Consider the following 20983-nt stretch of genomic DNA (forward strand, 5'->3'; position numbering starts at 1 on the left):
ACATTTAGGATGACAAATAATCAAATTAAAATTCACATCAGCAAATTAAAAATGACAATTATTAGAAACACAATTAACTCTCAATTTACAATTTAGATAAAGATTTATTTGTCTGCAGAAGCGGCCAATACAAACGATCAGTCAATGAATCCGCGTCATCTCTGGTGAATCATAACTGCATTTCTTCAAAGCTATCAGAAAAAAAATAGTTGCTCTCCACACATACACACGCGCGCACACACACACACACACACACACACACACCCACCCACACCCACCTTATGCCTACAGCTCATAAATACAATCAATCTGATATACAAATATTTGGATAGATTTCTTTCTAGCGACATTTTAAAAGAGTTTTCATCCCAATTACTGCGGCTCTGAAAATCTCCAATCGTTTCAGTGAGTCAAATTTCTCAGAGGAGAAACTGAAGCCTAACTTGGACAAAAGACCCCGACACATCTTTAAAGTCAAGAGTTGCTCACGGGCAGGAGGACATTGAAATAAATATCTGAAACGAGCAGCATCCAAACACTGCAGACTGTCTGTCCTGTTTCATCAAACAGCTTTCCTTTACTGGAGGGCGACTGGGGAAAAGCAAACAAAGCAGACAATACACTATTGACACAATTCATTCTCACACAACACTTCATCTCCAGCCGACAGGACACAGACACTGCTAATGCACATACAAGTCCACAATGTGAAATTAAAAAAGGTGCCACTTTCTATCCATCACACATACAATCAATCGATCAAACGGGGACATTTGGACTTTAGACACAAAGGGAAACCTAAAACGGGACCTGGGATGATCATTCTGTTAACAGTGTTAGATTCGAAGAGCAACATTTTTTTTTATTGTACATAAAACATAAAGTATGTAAATTAATGCATCCATGTTTTAGCTTGTATGTGCATGTGTGTTAAAACCCATTACACAACTGTCTGTTTTCTGTTTGGATGCAAGAAAAAAAGAAGAAAAAAAAAAAGCCCTTCAAGAATATACACCAGTGACAATTACTGAACCAAAGAAATAGATGAAAGAGTGGTTAAGAGGTGGGACAAAGATCTACATGATGGAGACTTATTAGGCTCTTCTTAGGTGCGGGTACAAAAAAGAAAAAAAAAAAAAAAAAAAAAGGTCCAGGCAGAGAGCACTGTGTCCATGTGCTTCATTTACTTCCAAGTAGGATATAACTCTATCCAACAAGTCTGTCGACACAATCTCTCTGCAAGATGTTTATTTCATCGCTGGGTACTGGCGCTGACCGCCCAAACGTCCAGCGCGGTGTCCGCCTCCCGATGTTGCACTTGTCTGGAAAAAAAAAAAAGGGGTAAAAACAGCAACAAGGAACAAGCATTATGACGGGAAGAGGTGACAAAAGAGAGAGCCCGTTTTACAACTGCACAACGTGTCCGTTTCCTCACCTGTGCAAACTGTGCAGGGTTATAAAAGGTGACGCCTCCAGCGGGTGCCGTTTCCTGGGCTTGAACATGACTCTGCAAAGAACACACACAGTCACTACAGTGTGTGCAGTGTTACCGTCATATCTCTTCTATGGGCGTAGGAGGTGAGGAGCACAACGTTTTAAAACTGACGTCAAGGAAAAGTGGAAAGTAATGACAATGAAAATCGAGGCAGCAAGACAAAGCACCGTTTTTATATATTTTAGTAACCATGCAAGCTTTATGACGTGTTATTGAAGCTCTGTGTTGAGCAAGGGAGTCGTCCTGCCTCCAGCATGCGTCACTCTGAACTCTAGAACTAAACAAAGTACAGCTGAGGCTGATGCAAATATTTGGTCATAAACCCAGTGATTGGAAAAATTATATTCTGACCTTACGATGGCACTAGAAATCAAAATAAGGAGCGTAACTGTGTTACGTCTTACTACCACTTAGTTTAATTTTCTTTTAATTTGTTGATAATTTGCCAGGTTTGGTTGTTCATAACATGTACAGAGTTATGTTAGAAATGCTGGAGACAGCAGGCAGGTGAGCCGGCAGACATCCTGGGTTAGATGGGCGGTGAAGCTTCAGGTGCAAATGGAGAAGCGTGCTACTTGTGACGAGGTGAGCTATGTGGGTGGCAGGCAGGGGTGAGAGTGGCCCGGTCGAGGCCCAGCTGGAGGTACCTGGTTTAAATGCTGACTCACTTCGCGTGATAAAGAACTCATTGAGCTAGAACGTGAGAGCTAAAGACAGCAGAAGGGAAATAAACAGTCGACAACAAAAACACAAACCCATATTAGCAAACTCCCATGCACCAGATTAGATACGTTTCCACTATCCAACAGTTCAGAATGAAAATGAATAAAATTAGCGGTAGAAGATTATGATTCTTGAATAAACAGACATGGAGAGAATTAGATTAAAACAACAAATGGAACACAGATTTAACATTGCATCAAGGCTGCGCGTTTAGCGTGTTTATGGGGAAAGAGTTTAAGTTGACATGCATGCATTCCCATGATCCTTCACCCTCTAACATTATCTTACATTCAGACTAAGAAGCACCCTGCACACACTGGCTTGTTAGGGTGTCGAGCGTCATGATTCAGTGGTGGCATGATGGTACTAAGGTGGCTACAGTAGTAGTGGACAGGAGAAATATGTCTTACCTCCCCGGACTGTAAGCCGTCAGGCACAGCAGGACCTTCTGGGGCAGGTGGTAACAACGTTGGGCTGAACATCTACATCACATTGATTAAAGTGCATCAGTGATTTCACATTTCAACAATTACACCAGATGGAAAGTATGATATTTAAACATAAACTCACTAGGTTCACCAGTAAAGAGAAATAGATACCTGTGTAGCAGCGATGGCGTTTGGTGAATTCTGCTCCTGATTCCCTCCTTCGCAGCCCTCTAGAGGTTGTTGATCGTCAGGAGCTAAACAAGAGATACAGACAAATATTGTATTACTTCAATCGTTAATTATACATTGGCTTCCAAAAATCAAACAAAAACATTTACACTCATCATAAACTAACTTTTTCAATCATCATTTCAATTTAATTCTTGACACACACCTGAACTAGGCACAAATAGGTTAGCGGGCATGGACATTGGCGCCAAAGGAGCGAACATGTCTGCAGGAGCAGGGGCTAACCCGCCCGGTTTAGCAATCCTACTGGGGTTCAGGACGTCCACATATCTGCTCCTCGGGCCTGAGAAGAAAGAGAAAACAGGTGTGAAAGCTGCCTGACTAATTAGTTCTAATATGTGGTCGTCTCCTTGATTGATTTCTTAACAACTTGTAATTCAGCTATCAAAAGTATTATGCGAGGTCAAGCATGGTGTTTGTGAACCCTGGTCTAACCTGCTCTCCTGGAGAACATGTTGACAGGAGGACCACTACCCGGAGGTCCCGCAGGCCCTCCGGGGCCAGGCATCTGAGGCATCTTGGCAAAGCCAGGGGGAGGAGGTGGAAGGGGCTTCCTCTAAAGAAATACACAAATAAAATGGGAACTGGTTGATCTATAAAGCTTTCAACAAAGCCAGTCTGCGTAAAATATGAACCCGTCATTACAGACCTCTTCCTCAGGCTCGTTCAAGTCGACCCATTTCTGCTTCTGTTCATCCCACACAATCTGACAATAAAGAACATAGGGCTCTTAGCACTCGAGGTACATAAACAAAACCCATGCAAAAACATGAAAATTAATACAGACGAATGCTAAAATAAGACCTGCACATGTAACAGCTTTAACTTACAGATTTGTTTTTGTCATCTGGCAAGTGAGCCTCATTCTTCCCCTTCCTATAGAGCCAGTTTAGCCAACCACCACCACCACCTCCAGCACCACCACCAGCACCCTGTGTGAAAGAAAGAAAGGAAACAGTACTGGTGATCACTTATGAACGCTGTAGGAGCACTGAATCTGTTCTGAACGGTTATGTCTGAATATGAACCTTTTTCGGGGAGTCCTTCTTGGCTTTCTTGGCCTCTTCTATGCGAGGCTGTTCAGGAATCGAAGGAGGCGGTGGAGAGGCCTGCTTGACAGCCGAGTTGCTCCGCTCTCTTCCACCAGAGTGAGTGGATGATTCAGAGGTGGTGCGAGAGCGGCGTCCTGGAGCCTGTGGATCAGAAAATACTAGTCAGACTATCACACATATATACCTTGCTTTTGGGCATCATCGAGAAAGAGCTTCGGGGGTGCCTTTTGTTTATTTAATGCTCATTCTGAGACTGACAATGTAACATGATTAATGAATTGACTAGGAATCACATTGTAGAGATTCAATTAATTATCTGGAAACAAAAGTTTAAATACAATTCATTTTTCCGAGCAGAAAAAAAACCCTGCTCCACATCAGTGCAAAATCCAACAAGCCTTGAACAGATTCATCAGAAGGTTATTTGTATCAGTTTATACGTGACACACAAACGCACCAAATGCATTGAAGATTGTGAAGTAGTCCTCGATCTCCTCCCAGGGGCCTGCAGCGCCACAAAAGACAACTTGGTTACTATTTTCTATCACGTTTACACAACACTAAAGCAAGGGAGAAGGCTATACATAATATTTTTGGGGATATTCATACAGCCAGATACTGACCATGTGAGCCATGTGGTCATAGAAGTCCATCTGTGGCGTGAAGGAGCTCTTGGGTGGGGAGGAGGATATCGGCTGAGGAGGGTGCATCTCTGGTGGGGCGTAGGACATATGGTCTGCAGGTGGCATGTGCCCGGGAGAAGGGGGCATTTGCTGGGGCATGTGATGGGGCATTTGCTGGGGCATTTGCTGGGGCATTTGCTGGGGCATGTGCTGGGGCATTTGCTGGGGTGGTGGGTGGTTCATCTGTATTGGTGAATGCGGCACCTGAGGGGGGTGCATGTGTGGCGACATTTGGCCCACTTGAAGAGGTGGGGGCTGCTGATGGGCTCCCGGGTACATCTCTATCTGCTCCGGTTGTGGTTGGAAGGGAGGCGGGGCAAAGCCAGGATTCTGTGGAGGGTAGCCTGAGACGGCCATCTGGCCTGGTGGTCCACTCGGGGGTACTGGGTAGAAATGGGGCACTTCATTGGAGGGTAAAGACTGAGGCGGTACCATCCCGTCTTGGAGGATAGAGGTGGGAGCTGAGAGAAAGTAGAAGATATGAGATCTGATGCATTCTGAATCTGGCTCATAGTACAGTGAGGTTAAAAAGAAAACACAACACAAATACGTTTACACACACACACACACACACCTGGAGGCATCAACTGAACTCCCTGCGGGGGAGGCCCGGGCATTAATGAGCTCATTAGTGGGTTGTCAGGGGTGGGGCCATCCAACTCAGGCAAACCGTAAGGTTCAGGTGGACTCAGCCGGTCCAAGTCAGAGCTGGGGCTGCTGCATTCATACTGAGTAGGAGTTTCTCTGTCTTCGTTGTATGTAATCACACCAGTCTAAAAAAAAAATATCGAAAATAAGACAACATTTAAACATTTGTTCTATGGGAACAGATTAGAGAATAAATTCAAATTCCAAAAATGCAGAAAAACAGATGAATTATTGGTGTTTAATTATGGTAGAAAAAAAAAAAAATACTACCAAAAACAAAAAGCTTTATTTTGAAAACCCGTGTGTAAATAAAAACAATCACACATAACTACAGACACGTTTCTTTCTTCTCCTCACCCTTATCTGTCCATCCAGCTGCCTGAGGTGGATCAGCCATTCAGGCTCATTGAACAACTCCCGTTCTGGCTTCTCCTTCAGTTGTGGATCGAAGAATCGCAGCTTTTCCGACATCTGTCAACATACAGCATTACAATTTAATTTCTTAGAATGCTAAAACGGGTATGTATCTGAGCAGAGGAGGTATAGAGGGGTAGACAAGAAGGAGAGTGAGTGCATACCTGTATAATTTGGCTCAGTAAAACAGGAGAGTAATAGGAAGGCTGCATGAGGACGTTCCTAGAAATAACTTCACAGTAGTGGAAGGCCTGAGCACTCAGGCCTGCTTCAGCCAAGCGGCATGCATAGATCAACTTGAACACCTTGAGACAATAAAGATTAAAGAACAGTGTTATTCCCAGAGGTGTCAAGTAACGAAGTACAAATACTTTGTTACTTTACTTAAGTAGAAATTTTGGGTATCTATACTTTACTGGAGTATTTATTTTTCAGACGACTTTTTACTTCTACTGCTTACATTTTCACGCAAATATCTGTACTTTCTACTCCCTACATTTTAAAAATAGCCTCGTTACTATTTAATTTTGGTTTGTTTTGTTTTTTGGTTGTCATCGTTCAAAAACCACACACAAAAAAAACCTCTCCACCCCGTTGTGCACACACAGGTGAGCACTGAGCACACACACCAGCGGACAGAGAGCGTCGAAAAATATGTCGCGTGAAAAGTAGACCGCTATATCTGCGTTTTAAACGCTCCCAGGGTGAAGGTGCAACAGCAGCGCTCCTGTGAGGAGCACCGGAGTTCTCCTCGCACCGGAGCAGCTCTCTGAACCCGGAGCAGCTCTCTGAACCCGGAGCAGCTCTCTGAACCCGGAGCAGCTCTCTGGACCCGGAGCAGCTCTCTGGACCCGGAGCAGCTCTCCTGCTCAGGTGAAACGAGCCACGGTGCTCGTGTCTTCTATCAACAATGAGCAGCTGGCTTCACATATTACAAAAGTACACGGATATAAAACGAAGTCATTAATAAATACATGGACAAATGCCTGTACTTTTGGGTAAATGGTTACGGTACGCCGTTAACAGGTTACGCTTATGCATGCGCGATTTGACGCGACGCCGTAAGCTCGTCTTTTCCTGCTGTTGCGTTTCTCAAAATAAAAAAACAGATCTAAGCTCAATATTAAACATGAATTGAGAGAGGCCGTATCAAATCTACAACCCCGTTTATAACATATGTGTCGAGGAAAGCAGCTCACTGCAGCCACTAATACCGATACAACGTGATGGCTCACATATCTGCACTCATTCTGTTTTGTTTGGCAAGAAAAATTAAAAGCTTATTGTTTTCCACAATGAGCTATTTAATAGTAGCTAAATATGAGTTATTTTTTGCACAGATAGAATTTACACAAAACATTGTCTGATGGGGCAATCTGATTTACTTGAAAGTGATTGCAATTTTCTTTATTCTGTTATTTATAAAAGCACAGATGAGTCACACAATTATGTTATTTACAGAAAAAGTTTGAGAACCACAGCTTTAAGTGTTTGTGTCAGAGTCGTCGATCCCACATTTTTTAACATAACATTTTAAAACATTACAGTCATTATGGCCTTTATAAAAATGATTGTTTTGGGGGAGGTGGGGTAGTGCACTATAGGCCCCTGAGACGCGGCTTAAGAGTTTGTCCTTAATGAAAAAAAATTCCCCTTACATTACTTTTACTTTTATACTTTTAAGTAGTTTTTAAACCAGTACTTTTACACTTTTACTTAAGTAAAAAGCTTGAGTTGATACTTCAACTTTTACAGAAGTATTTTTAAACCCTAGTATCTATACTTCTACTTGAGTAATGAATGTGAATACGTTTGACACCTCTGGTTATTCCTCAGTAGTAGACTTTTTAAATCCTGTCTTATTCCACACTGGAAGGGAAATGTAAACACTTCTTGAGTAGTCTTCACAGATCTATTCATGAATTACTTTTTGGGACACTTCTATAAAGAGAAACTGTGTGTTGGTTCATTCATTTATCTATAAGTACCAAAACATCTACCTGGAAATTGGGTAGTGAGCACGACTGGGAGCCCAGAGACTGAGCATACTCATAGGCCTCAGTCCTCTGGATAGCTTCATTGGTCGCACATTGGTAAAAGGGCAAACTGAGGTGAAGAAAAACAAAGATGAGGTTATGTGTGTGGCATAATATGTGAAAATTGTGGTTTCTCGCAGACATGTGTGAACACCCGTCTCTAACCTGTGGTTGGAGCCAATCAGAACCATCTTAGTGCTCTTCTTCGTGAAAACTCCCAGACCAACTTGGGCCATCAAGTAGCAGAAGTGTGCAGCGTCAACCAGCCCCTTGGATACTGCCACAACACAGAATCAGCACAGAGAGAATGTGAGGTAACGTGCTGGTTGTGGTAAACAATGAAAACCATGTTAGCTCAGTGCAGCGAGATGCCATCCTACCGAGAGTGTCCCCCATAGTGGTGATTGTGCGAGTGTCCAGGTCCAGGGTGTGTGTGAGGTTAGACAGCACCATGGCCAGGTGAGGGCGCCAGTCACCCCACTTCTCCTCTCCGCAGCACTGTATGAGTACGAAACATAACTCAACTTAAGTGGCAATAAGGACTATGAGCTTGTGTAACTTCTGAATAATTGTGAAGTGTCAAAGAAAGAGCGAGGGAGGAAGAAATACTTACAGTGGCTGATGCAGGCATCCTCCCTGACATCAGCTGGTACACTGTCTGAAGAGGATCATTGATAGGCAAACTGTTGGCAAACCTAAACAACAAAATAAATAGAACACCTTTATATCTGTTAAAATCATCACAGAATATAGGTGCAGCTAAGTCTACGAGTCCCAACCGTCAATGTCACTGGTGCTTTACCTTGTCATTACACGTGCATGTGTTCTGTTGTCCATCTTACTGGCCAACAGCAGGGCGTGGCCCCAGAGACCGCCCTTCATAGCTGCTTCTAGCGCATCCTATTTAACAGGCAAAGTAGAACTCGTTTCAGATTTCACAAGATACTAGTTCAATGACTTTATGCAGAGAAAGAGTGCGTCTCTTTACCTTCTTACGGCCAAACAGCAGCAGCTCCCTGAAGCGTTCTGTTTCCTTGCCGAGGTTCTCTGGGACAGTCATGAAGGTGTCGGACAGGAGGGATAGCGGTCCAGCTCCTGGCTCTTCCTCGGCTCGTGCCAGCGGTTCATTGTTAAAATCAATCAAGTTGGCTTCATTTGGACATTTGCCCGGTAGCCAGACAGAGCGATGCTCCTTCAGCAACAGGTCCGCGATGTCTGTGCCGACCACAGTCTTAAGAAACAAGAGTGTGACAGTGAGAAAGTTGATTCAGGAAGATATACAAAAGTCGCATTGCTACTTTGACATATTCTCACAGTCTTACCCCGTTCTGTCTACAGAGCAGCACAATGAATTCCCAGAGCAGGCGGGCAGAGTCCCTGTCCAAGAGGTTGTTGTCTCGAGAACACTCCAGCGCTTTGTTCTGGGAGAACTTTATCACGTCCACCTTATGGGTCTCCTCCCTGATGGTCAGCACACAAGATGTGAGACGAACCCGCAGTGGCTGGTCAAACCAGTGCTTCCTTTTATACTTACAGATATCAAGAGATGCATACAAACTGTTCTGTATGTATTTATAGACAATATGGACAACAATTTGTATCCAAATGGGTAGTTTGGAGCTAAATATGCAGTGCTGGGAAAGTCATATGGATACTTGTGGGGACTTTTTTTTCCTTATCAAGAAATTTTTTGAAAAGACCGAAACCAACAATGAATTGAAGTATTGTCTGTGTAGCCAATGCCCTAGCAAATACACTATCTACTCTGTACTGCTCATGACCTGATTTTTAAGATTGCAACTTTCAATAGGAACCAATGGACCAATAGATGAAGGAAGTCAGGCTAATGCATTGATGGTGTTCTTTTCATGGGGGTCGCAGACAATAACAAAATATAGAACTTAGCCACCATTGTCCTCTACAAGGTCAACGACTGAAAGACATTTGTGATGGACAAAAGCTGCAGCATGCACTTACTTAACAAGAGGTCCAGGGAAAGCTCGTAGTTCTGCCTGATCCGGGGTGTCTTGCAGAATGATCTGCAAAGACATATGGCTCAAATAAATGACTTCACCCAGCCTTTGTGTAGCAGTTATATGCATGTTCTCTAACAGAAAAAGAAAGGAAAATCACAAGGAAAGCTACCATATTCTGACAGTATGAGCAGCATGTAAGAGCCCGAAGAAGCACTTGCTACATTTGACTGAGTTTGCATGTTATAGGGTTTTAATTACCTAGTCTTTCTGTATAAAAGGAATGCCTGAAATAGCGCAACAGCAACATTTCCTAAATTCCGTCCCGCTGTTGCTAGCTTTTCATGATACAAACTAAATGGACCAAAACTTGTTGAAATACAATGTTTCAAAAATGTACCTCCATATTGTGGATATCAACGAGAGCAGGCTGTCCAGCTGAGGGGAGGTTGGGCAGAACTTGGACCAGATGACCACCAGGTCCAAAGCGGGCACAACGGTGGGGCATGCTGAACTTCTCTGGGGTTGCAGGACGTGGAGGAGCTAGAGGGAACACATCAGTCGGACAAATGAAGGAACCAGTATAATGTCCCAAATCTAGTGGTTTCATTTGTACTTGACTGAACTCGAGTCAATTTTGTTGGTCTTTTTAGACTTACCGTTCAATAAATGACAACTTTCTTGAGACTAAGGGCTGTGTACTTACGTTGCTCAGGGGCGATCCAGGTGCTGTCTGCCGGGTACTCAGAGGGATAGAGGTACTGGCTGTAGTTCTGGGTGGCATCAGCCGGGTTTGCGTACTGTCCATAGGAGTAATCCACAGCCAGCGTGGATGATGTGGCGTCAAAGGCTGCTGACACTAAGTCAGGCTGGCTTCTGTACACCTGGCTCTGCAGGGTGTGAAGACATTAAGTTAATTATCAAATAGGAAAACAAATAAAAATAAACACGCACATACTGTAAGTTGCCCACATTTCCAAGAATAACAACAACCAGTTTATAAGCGTAAAAACACATTTCAAGAAAGCAGAGTTAGCCATTTGTTTCACCTTTTTGGTTTCAGAATGAGCTGCCAGGTTAGCATCTATATGTTAAGCCTAAACTGCTGATACTTATTGGGATGATGCTGAGAACTTTATGTAGGTCACAAAAGTGTAGGTTAAGCAAAAACGCCAACAGGTAAAATACACCAATGCATACAAGACAAATCTGCATATTCACCTGTTGTGATCGTGAGCTGAAGCTGCTCCGTCTGCTGTGGTGGCTTTGAGAGCTGTGCGCACTATGTGCCGACTGCTCGCTGTGGACACTGCGTCGGTCAAAGTCATCGGCGTACGTTTCTGCGCGTCGGCGGTTATCTTCATCAAAACTGGCATCATAACCGGGATAGTAGCGCCACTGATCATCATAGCCCTCTTTCCTGTGAGTAGAGCGTACCGTGTTTGTTTATTTATCTGACAGATCGCACTTAGATAACCTTTAACTTTCGTTTTCAATCTATTAGCCATCAGCCACATAAGTAAACAGAAGCTATACACCATAATACATTAATGTATGAGCAACAATTTAAATGTACATGAATGGGTTTCTCAACATACCTGGCAGGATAAGCCGCCTGTTGATTATAGTAATTTTCTCTGGTTCTGTCATCATAATTAGCCCAGTATGCGGGATCATAGTATCCTCTGTAACGGGGGTCATACTGTCCGTAGTTGTATCCTTGCCAAAAGAAAATATGGAGGAGATTTTATAAAAAACATTTAGATACACAAAAAGATTCATGCGTTTTGTGAACCAATTGTTTGACATATACATCTTAGTAAGTAATCACAGCTTTCAACTCATACCTCCATATTCATATTGTTTGGCGTACTCTGCATAATATTCATTATAGGCACTTTGGTTGGCTCTCTGGTAATCGTCAGGATAGCCTTGCCTACGGGAGAAAGAAAGAAAAAAGGTGAGCTTTACAGGTCAAGTACAAGGACCATCTGAACATACTTTAGAGTTTATTTGAAACACATGTACACAAAACAAAACTCACCATGACGGATTCCTCAGCTAGATCTAAATATTATCTTAAGACACTTCAAAACTGCATAAACAAATTAACGAGTAAATGAAATGGTGCTGGCTTCATATAAACGATGGCGATGGGTTCACATACCTGGAGGAGGGCCTGTCAGAGTACTGACTAGTTCTGGAGCTGGGTCGTTCTGGTGGAGGCTCCCTGTACTGGTAGTTTGGATCGCGATTCGGTGGGACCTGCCCTTCATATCTGCCATACCAAGGATCTGCTCTGCCCCTGTATGGACCCTCCTGTAAGGTAAGAGCAATTAGGGATTTTTAATTTAATTTCTTACATGCCATTGCTGAAGTTGTTCACCCATGACGTTATTGGGCATTTCGTACATCTTTACAAACAAAAAAAATGTCCACGTACTTGATAATATTGCTGTGCTCTAGGATCCCCAGGTGGAGGTGGGTATTGGCCAGGTGGATATGGTGCTCTGCTATCCGGGTAGTCTCCATAATTACCATAATAGCCACCATACATCTGTGCTGGCCCTGGAGGAGGGGGCCCATATCCTTGCTGGCTGCCTGCAGAGGAGGGTGGTCGAGGTGGTTCTGCAGGACCTGGCTGGGAAGCTCCTGGAGGAACTGGTCCTCCAGGACCTGGCTGGTAAGCTCCTGGAGGAACTGGTCCTCCAGGACCTGGCTGGTAAGCTCCTGGAGGAACTGGTCCTCGAGGCCATGGGGGGTATGCAGCGGTGGGGTATGCCGCAGCGGATGCCGGAGCAGGCCCTACGGCAGGCCCCTGTGCTGGAGGTGGATACTGGTCAAGGGGAGGTTGTGCTCCACTCTCTGGAACAGGAGGAGCATAATGTTGTCCCTGCAGTGCAGCCTGAGGGTCTGATGTCTGAGGCGGTTCAGCTGGTGGCGGCTGGATGTTCGCAGCTGCTTGAGAGGGTGCTGGTGGTACCTGTGGGGTAGATGAAGAGGCCGGCGTCTGGACAGGGACATTCCCTTGCGTTCTTGCCCCCTGCTGAGCATCTTTGGTGACCTGTAGGTAAAATCCATTACTCGACTGTGGAGACTCGTGTAGAGAGGAAGGATGGCCAGATGTTTGGCTCTGGGCTTGTGATTGGTGCATAGAAAAATCAAGCAGTTCATAATTTGATGGCTGATTATGATTAGAGACAGGAGCAGTCACAAGAGAAGCCTGTGGATTAACTTGGAGAGCAGAGTGGCTGTCTCCAGCCAATGATTGGCCCCTTGAGAGAGGAGGGCGGACTGGCTGAGACTGCGGTGGAGCAGTGACGTCTGATGTTGTTGCTTCTGTGTGGTCTCGGGTCAGATTTAGCGGGCCCTGGTTTGAGGCAGAAGAATTGAAGCTTATAGGTCCAGGAGCAAACAATGGATTGTGATTAGAGATCATTGGAGGTGGTTGGGAGGTACTTGCACCCTGTGGGACAATTCTTACAGGGGGGGTTGATTCCCTAAGGCTACTTTGACTGGGTGCTTGAGCAGGGGTACTGGGGGGAATCACACTGTAATTGGACACTGGCGGGGCAATCAAAACAGGCTGGTCGAGCGAGTCGGACACAAGGAGAGAAGCATAGCCCAGGTTGCCTTGAGGGTCAGTTGGCTCTGCCTCACTCACCTTTGGTGGGTTCTCTAGGTTCTCGGAGTGTTGCTGTGAAGTTGGCTGGATTCTCTGCGCGGGTTGCAGGTCCAGTGGGCCATCCTCTGGAGGTTGGATGACATCCGCACTGGGCTCTCGTAAAGGTGCAAGAACTATTGGAGCAGCAGGGGCTAGGAGGATGTTAGCGCCCAAGCTGGCAGGATCATGCTGAGCCCACAGAGTAGTGGCAGGGCTCTCACAGGGCCGACTGCCCCCAAAAGCACGGGATGAAGGTCGAGAGTGAGAGTGAACCACTGGGTGTGGTAGATGAGGAACACTACTTCCAGCCACAGCAGGCAGGGGGTGTCCTGAGCCATAAATATTTTCCATATTATCTGGCGGCTGCTCCAGGTTGCCAGGTGTAGTATCTGCACCCCCTTCTACGACCATATTAGCCCTATCAACTTCAGCAGGACGCACCCCAACCCCATGAGCGCGCACAGGTTCAAAAGAGCTGTTAGCACTGGCCTGAAAGATACCAGTCGGTTTTGGGGGGCTAGGTGTGGTAGGCCACATCTGCTCCAGAGAGCTCTGTTGCACACCCATATCTACAGCTGGAGAAGTGTCAATCTGCTCAAAGTAGCCTCCAGTGGCAGCAGACAGGTTAGCATCATCAGTGAGACGTGGGCTTTCCTGCTGAATAAAGGTACCAACTACTCCTTGTTGCCGTCGAGAGCCACTTCCACTTCCATGGCTCATATTGCTATAGTTGGATGACACACTGGCAGATCTAATTGGTCTTTGAATAGAATCGGGAGTCTCCAGGTTAGGCCCGGCTTCAAACTGGTCAACTCCATGTGCTGCAGTAGCAGCAGGGCTGCCATGGATATCACTGGGTAATACTTCCTGGTTTGGGACACACTCCAAATTCTCCACATGGTCGTACTGGGAATCGGGAGACCTATGGGTACTAGCCTGTGGGGCATGGTCACCATCATTCATGTATGGTAGGTGTGAATGATCTTGCAGAGAAGGTCCTTGATAATCCAAAGGAACATCTGCTTGGCCACTGTGGGCTTGTGGGTTGCTCTGATATGGAAAAGATCCAGGGATACCATTCACTGCCTTGTTTCTCTCTCCAGCCAGTGTTTCTTCATTTTCCACATCATTGTCTTTGAAGAACATTGAGATTGCACCAGACTCCTGAGAGTATGGGACTGGGGCAGGGACAAAACCAGAACTAGGCCCAGCCCCAGGCCCAGCCCCAGCCCCAGCCCCAGCCCCAGCGTTGGACGCATGTTGGGATCCAACAGAGTAAGGCCGGGGTTGAGGATGGGCTAAGCCGGTCCCCATTTGGTGGTAGCCTGAGTCCTGTGGAGGAACATTGAACCATGAGTCCTGGGGGTCAGAGGTCTGACTGAAGTAGCTCTGAGTTTGGAAGTGGGAATTATGCTGCTGGGGTGCATTTGGGTCAGGCCACTGAGAAGTGGGAGCATGTACAGGGTTCTGGAGAGGAAGAGGAGCTTGAATCTGGGGATGTCCAGGTTGTGTTGGAGGGGTGGGGTTGTTGTGATGGGGCGATGGGGTGTGGGAGGGGTACATCTGGGTCTGTGGAGGTAAATTGAAAGGCTGTGGCGGAGGGTCACTAGTAGGCTGGAAATAGTTCTGAACTGATGGAGGGCGACTTCCGTGATCAGGGGCCCACTGAGAATAGGAGGCGGTGGGAGGTACAGGCTGGAACAACATGGGGTGAGGAGCAAGCTGTCCTTGGAATTCCTGGTTAAAAGGTGTCTGACCCGGTGCCTGGGCCACAGGTGGTGGTTCGGTGGCCATGGATGGTGTTTGTTCTGTAGAATTAAAATAGCCCATTTCACCATGTGAGGATGCATATCCTACAGGACTAGGTGCTGGGTAAACACCAGAGGATGCTGCACTGTGAGGGTTGAACAGTGTCACCCCAGGTAGAGAGGAGGGTGGGGGACCAGAAAGAGGAGCTGGGACATCCCCCAGTGTCTGTGGTTGTGGAGGCAGCCCTGAGCCAGCCTGCGAGTACATGGCATTAGGTGGGGCTTGCATTGGTGGAGGATTGCTGTTGGGTATTGTTGAGAGACCACCTGCAGCCATGGGGGGAGGAGCTCTCACAAAAGCAAAAGGGTCCGTCATGGGTTGTGCAGCGGGTGGCATTGCGGCGGTAGCTGCTGCTGTATGCTTGTGAGGCCTGGTCCTGCGGAACATATTGGGTCCAGAAGGAGGTGGGCCCGAGGGTCCTGGAGGTCCAGTCCGAGGAGGGGGCTGCATGGCTGCAGAGCTAACAGGTCCGAGGACCAGGTCACTCTAGTAGATGTCACTGAAGAGACTGAAGTCAGGCAAAGCTGGGTAAAGAAAAGGAAAGAGGGAGTGGTGAACAAAAAGCTACACATGCGTCTCTGATGGATTTTACCACACCTTTATTTGTATATTGAAACATACAGGACAACGTGGCAATTTCTACATCAGCGCTAAGATGTTATGAAAAATGCTACAGTACCTTTTAGAGTAAATAACTAATTGCAATGAACGGCAACTTTGATTACATTGCGTACTCTTGAGTATAATGGTTTTACTTATCTCACTCAAACACGTAGAATAAACATTAAACAAGTGCAAATGCCTATTCTATTCTGTTGGGAAAAATGTACAAAACTGTAGAACTGAGAATAAAATATCCATTATGAGACAATATAAAAGTATCTGGAGCAACACAAAACAATTTTCTTAAAATAATATCATCAATATCATTGAAACAAGAGAAGCTATGGTCATTTTAACTGTCTTAAATTTTAATTATTTAATCTAGTGGCTTCAACAAACTATTGACCAATAGCAAATTGACATTGCAATTATGTATTTATTGGGACTGCCAGCTATTTTGTAAAACGGAAAGTAAAGCTGAGATTACTAAACAGGAACTGGCTGAAGTAGCTAGCTGACGGCTACATAAAAAGTGTCAAATAAACTCTGCTGCTAGCTTGCTAATTTGTGCTTTTGCGCAGCTTCATCGTTTTTGTTGATAAGATTAGCTGCTGGCAAGACATTTTAACAAAGATGCCATAAATACTAAACAAAAGATTGAAAAAAACGCTGACTAAACAGACGAGATTATTATATTTTTCAGATACAAACACTGCGAAGCTGTCAGTGAGAAGTTCAGGGTTGCTAGCATGGACTGACATTGAGCATTTCAACTGATAGAAAGTTAACATAAAAGAGAGAGTTAGTGGGGAAGTGTTCTTGGTCAGACGAGCTCTACAAACGTGATCCCGGATATTTTAGTCACAACATCCAGATTTATAAATTCAGCAAGAATCTCTGCAACCCCGTAAACTCACCGGGTAGCAGTCATTATTAAAACGAAACAAAGTTAAGTTATCTCCTGAGATAAACACTTTCGACAGCTGATAATAATTCACATGTGTTAAACTCTAACCGGTAACGTTAGCTCACCCCTGTTTGTTTTGACACGACATCAAATTAACGTTATACAGTAAGCAGCCTGCAAGGAAAGGACCAGAGTGCTCAATGGCTAACGGTACATTGGTCTAAGGCTACACGTCCTGAACGCCATAACTATCAAAACACTGCGATCTAAAGTCTCCTGCCGTCCAAAGATTGCTCGAAAACAAACAGACTTATCCATGTGAACACATTTAACACTGACAGGGACGCATGCCGAACAGTTACAGGTCGCTGGCGTAATTTAAACAGGGTCACTGCTTGGTCAGCTAGCCTTAGCATAGGTGCTTAGTTAGCTTTGCTTGCTAACTAGCCTAAGCTAGTTACAAGGGTAACCATTATATAAACCAGATGGAAACGTTTAGAGTGACGCATTGTTTACGATGGTACATGTTTACTCTTACCCGAGGTCGGAAATGTATACAAAAAGAATCAATTTCTTACTAGTGTGCAGGACAGTGAGTCTGACACACCGCCACCATCTTCAATGAACACATCCTACTAGGCTACGTGTACATGCAGCGTCACGGGCCAAACACCCATTGCGTCACTACGTGGCGGGGCTTGTTAAAGGTACATTTTGTGTATTTATCTGAATCAATTTATGTGCCTCTAAGATTGATTAATGACATTGATATTACCCTACGCCAGTGTAAATAAATGAAACATAAATAAAAAATCAATGGAGTAGTTTCCTAATATTCCGGATCAACGAGTTACAGTGTATTTAAAATATATATAAAAAGTCACCGATGTCATACACAGATTACATTATATATGTGCAACAAAAGATTATGGTACACTTTTATGCAATATATTATAGTACCAAAGATAAGAGCCAAAAGTGAAAGATAGGAACCAGCAACATTAGAGATTGCAGGTAATGTGAACATTCGTCCACTAGGGGGAGCGCTGTGTTGTGATATACACTATGAAGGGAAGCCAGAAACCACAATCGGGAATAATAAAATAAAAACATTTTGTTTGTTTTTTTAATTTTTGTTTTGATTCATTGCTGATCTGTGTCATGCAGCTATATAAGACGATGGTATGGAGTTTAACAGTGTATTTAAATATTAAAATACTACCTGCCCCCCTTTCCATCAAAATGTGTCATGTTTTGGAAAGTTTAAAAAAGAAAGTCTTTGGCTACGATCCAATTAAAACAAAAGCAAACGATGTATTGCAACATGCATTTTTATTAATTGTATGACTAAATGTTCAAATGATAAATGCATAGTTGCAAATACAGATGTTTGGGATCCGTGATTGATACTAACACATTACTATATCTAATTATGTGCATGTCAAAATTAATCATTCTTGAAGCATGTATCCAACAATGCAACAGTTAAACTCCATTTTTTGTAATATATTCAGTGATAATGAATACATGATCCACCCTACTAATAGTTATATCTTATCTAACTTTCCATGCGACCACCAGGCCAGTGTTTATTCATTGGCAATTCTACATGAGACCTAGTAAAATTAACAAAAGCCCTCTCTGTTTCAAAGAAAATGCACAAGTAGCCCAGGATAAGTTATGGGCATGTAGCACAAATGAGAGGAACACTCTTAAACTCTTAGTGGACAGTTCAAACATTCATAATACGCGCAGATTTATGTTCACACACCCTCTTTTCTTCTACTTTCGCTCAGACTTGTCAACCGAAACCTACCCTCCCACTAGACTGCGTCTTGAGACTCGGGGCAGGTTAGAACAGACCCTCAAGTTAACACCTAAAAACCCCTGGCTGGTCCTCTTGGTGTTGGATGAGTGTGTTGAGTAATCTTCAGCTCGGCTTTATCTTATATGTGACAACTTGTCATAGTGTATGTCTCATAATAGGATAAACTTGTGATAAATCCTACTGATTTTACTAAATTCATTGTTTCACATAATTTCAACTAAAGTTGATACACTGGATTGATAACAAAGAAATATAGTAATAATTCACTATGATGAACATAACGCAATTGCTGACAACAAACCATTAAAAGTATTTATCTATATACAACTACATTTTAGTTTTTTATAAACATCCATTACATTTTCACATGTTATGAAATGTGTAGGGGGGGGGGTGAAGTAAAATGTAGCAACATAACTTGTAGTGCTGTAACTGAAGTTGTATTTTAGGTTTTACACGTGTGCACAGTATGCACACACACTGTTTCTCACACCCACCACAGTAAACAACAACACGCTCACACACCTCCCTGTTCTCATTTCAAGCTTCATCTTTTCCCTGTCACTTCAATACAGTCGTCCACGACAAATCTGCGTTCTTGCACCACTTCCTGTGGGTATGCAGTATAGTGACTCAGACAGTGTTGGTCCTCAGAGACTTGGTCTGGTCTGTCATTAAGGTTGTGTTTATATAGGAGAGCCAGGAGAGTGGTTAATGTTTGGTAAACCACTGTCTAAACTCCTGATAAGCCCCTGAATATCAACTTGAGGCCTGTGGTTTGTTAATGGCACCGGGTCCCTGAACAATGTCCCCGGAGTGAGTTCATCCCTGCTGGGGCACGTAGGCTTGTAATCAACTGTCACATTCTGCAGGTGTGTGATGACTGAGATAGAGGAGCAGAAGAAGGGAATAACAAATATTTAGATGTAGAGTCCCATCTTCTGTCTCATGCACACACACACACACACACACACACACACACACACACACACACACACACACACACACACACACACACACACACACACACACACACGCACGGTTAATAGAATGATAGAAAAGATTGTATGGGCAGGTGTGGGCCTTGTTTTATACCACAGGATGCAAAGATTAGAGTGAAGGGAGTTGAACATCTCCTATCAGAGAATCTCTCGCATCCCTTCATGATAAACCAGTGTTCAAGTTGCTGCCATGAGAAACCCAATCCTGTCATGCTGCTGCGTTATTGTTTACACGGACGCAGTCTTTCAGAAGGAAGTAGAACAAAAAAGAACGACTGAAAGTAACACAGTTACTGGTATTGTGGAAATGAACCTTTTCAATCTTCTTTAGAGAAAAATAATGCGATGTGAAACACTTAAATGTCTTTTAGCATTTATTGAACAGATACTGGGAATATTCAATTGAATGGACAGATGGTTCAGAGGTCTGACACATTAGTCATACCTCCCCCTTGGCAATCTTATCCTAGATGCCGTGGTCTGCAGGCCCTGGGAGAAAGGGTGAGTTTGTTATTGACGTCATTTCGATGGTGCCTAGCAGACTAGGTCAAGATGAACCGTCTCTGTGTTCAGAATTCAGCAATAAAAGTTACACTTAAAATAGCACAATATGATACATTTCCACCACAATTCCCCCTTTGGTCATTATAGGGACCATCAGAGAAGAAGAGAAGAGTCACCCGACCTCCATCTCTGTGGTACGTACTGGATTAAAAACAACATGTCAGTGAGTTTGTAACAGCAATAATCACATCAATTTAAACACATCTATCCAACCACATTATATTACCATAATAATCACCCGGAACCGATTGTTGATCAAATCTGTTCCTTTCCCCAGTAAAAAATGAAAGAAACATTAGCTGTTTTATTTTACTACACATCTAGATAGCAAGCAGTAATACTGAGCTAGCCTGGGAACGCTCACGTACCAAAGCCAAACGTATAACCTCTCTTTATTTGCCAAACACAGTAGTTAGTCCTCGTCCAAAAATAGTTTGTTCTCTTGTAACAAAAACAAGGAAACCCACTGCTTTATGTAAGCTTACATTAACAAAGGAGAAAGGGTTGCCACTTACCACACTTAAAATACCAGAAAATAATAGCTCTGCACTGCAATACTAGCTCAATAATGCTGTTTCTCATCGCCAATGTAAACTGCATGTGTGCTTTAATTGACAGGCGTAGCAACAGTAACTAACAGGGGTCATGTTCATTTCATTTACATACCCGATTTATGTTGCGAATGAAAAATGTTTCCTGTAATTTATTTTTTAAATATGGCATTTTCTGATGAAAAGCAATCAAAGACATCTTGTAGAGCACAAAGTTCATTCCCCAAAAAGATCTTATGCTGCAATACATAACCTGGTCTACATTGTCAACACTTTCGAGATCAAATCTCTTTGTGAGCTTTTTCCAGCTCGCTCTGTGCTAGAAAGTCATCAGAAACTCCAGATATTCCCCCAA

The 20983-nt window shown here is 43.9% G+C and overlaps 1 protein-coding gene across 1 annotated transcript; it reads right to left on the minus strand.

Annotated features, from left to right (window-relative positions):
* Positions 1 to 1195: 1195 nt before the first annotated feature.
* On the minus strand, positions 1196 to 15624 carry sec16a (SEC16 homolog A, endoplasmic reticulum export factor; the record flags this gene model as incomplete). The annotated part of the gene is made up of 30 exons (XM_079234805.1): positions 1196 to 1322; positions 1436 to 1507; positions 2143 to 2202; positions 2629 to 2700; positions 2818 to 2900; positions 3041 to 3178; positions 3331 to 3451; positions 3545 to 3601; positions 3726 to 3827; positions 3924 to 4088; positions 4405 to 4452; positions 4571 to 5091; positions 5205 to 5403; positions 5636 to 5749; positions 5857 to 5997; positions 7693 to 7798; positions 7894 to 8005; positions 8109 to 8226; positions 8342 to 8423; positions 8531 to 8628; positions 8717 to 8959; positions 9051 to 9189; positions 9706 to 9767; positions 10102 to 10244; positions 10408 to 10591; positions 10923 to 11121; positions 11300 to 11420; positions 11549 to 11637; positions 11869 to 12020; positions 12145 to 15624. 30 exons carry the CDS (start codon positions 15622 to 15624, stop codon positions 1248 to 1250), a joined length of 7296 nt encoding a protein of 2431 aa, XP_079090931.1. The 3' UTR covers positions 1196 to 1247.
* Positions 15625 to 20983: the final 5359 nt, after the last annotated feature.

The sequence above is a fragment of the Taurulus bubalis genome, assembly GCF_910589615.1.
Source record: "Taurulus bubalis genome assembly, chromosome: 19".
Classification (NCBI taxonomy): Eukaryota; Metazoa; Chordata; class Actinopteri; order Perciformes; family Cottidae; genus Taurulus; species Taurulus bubalis.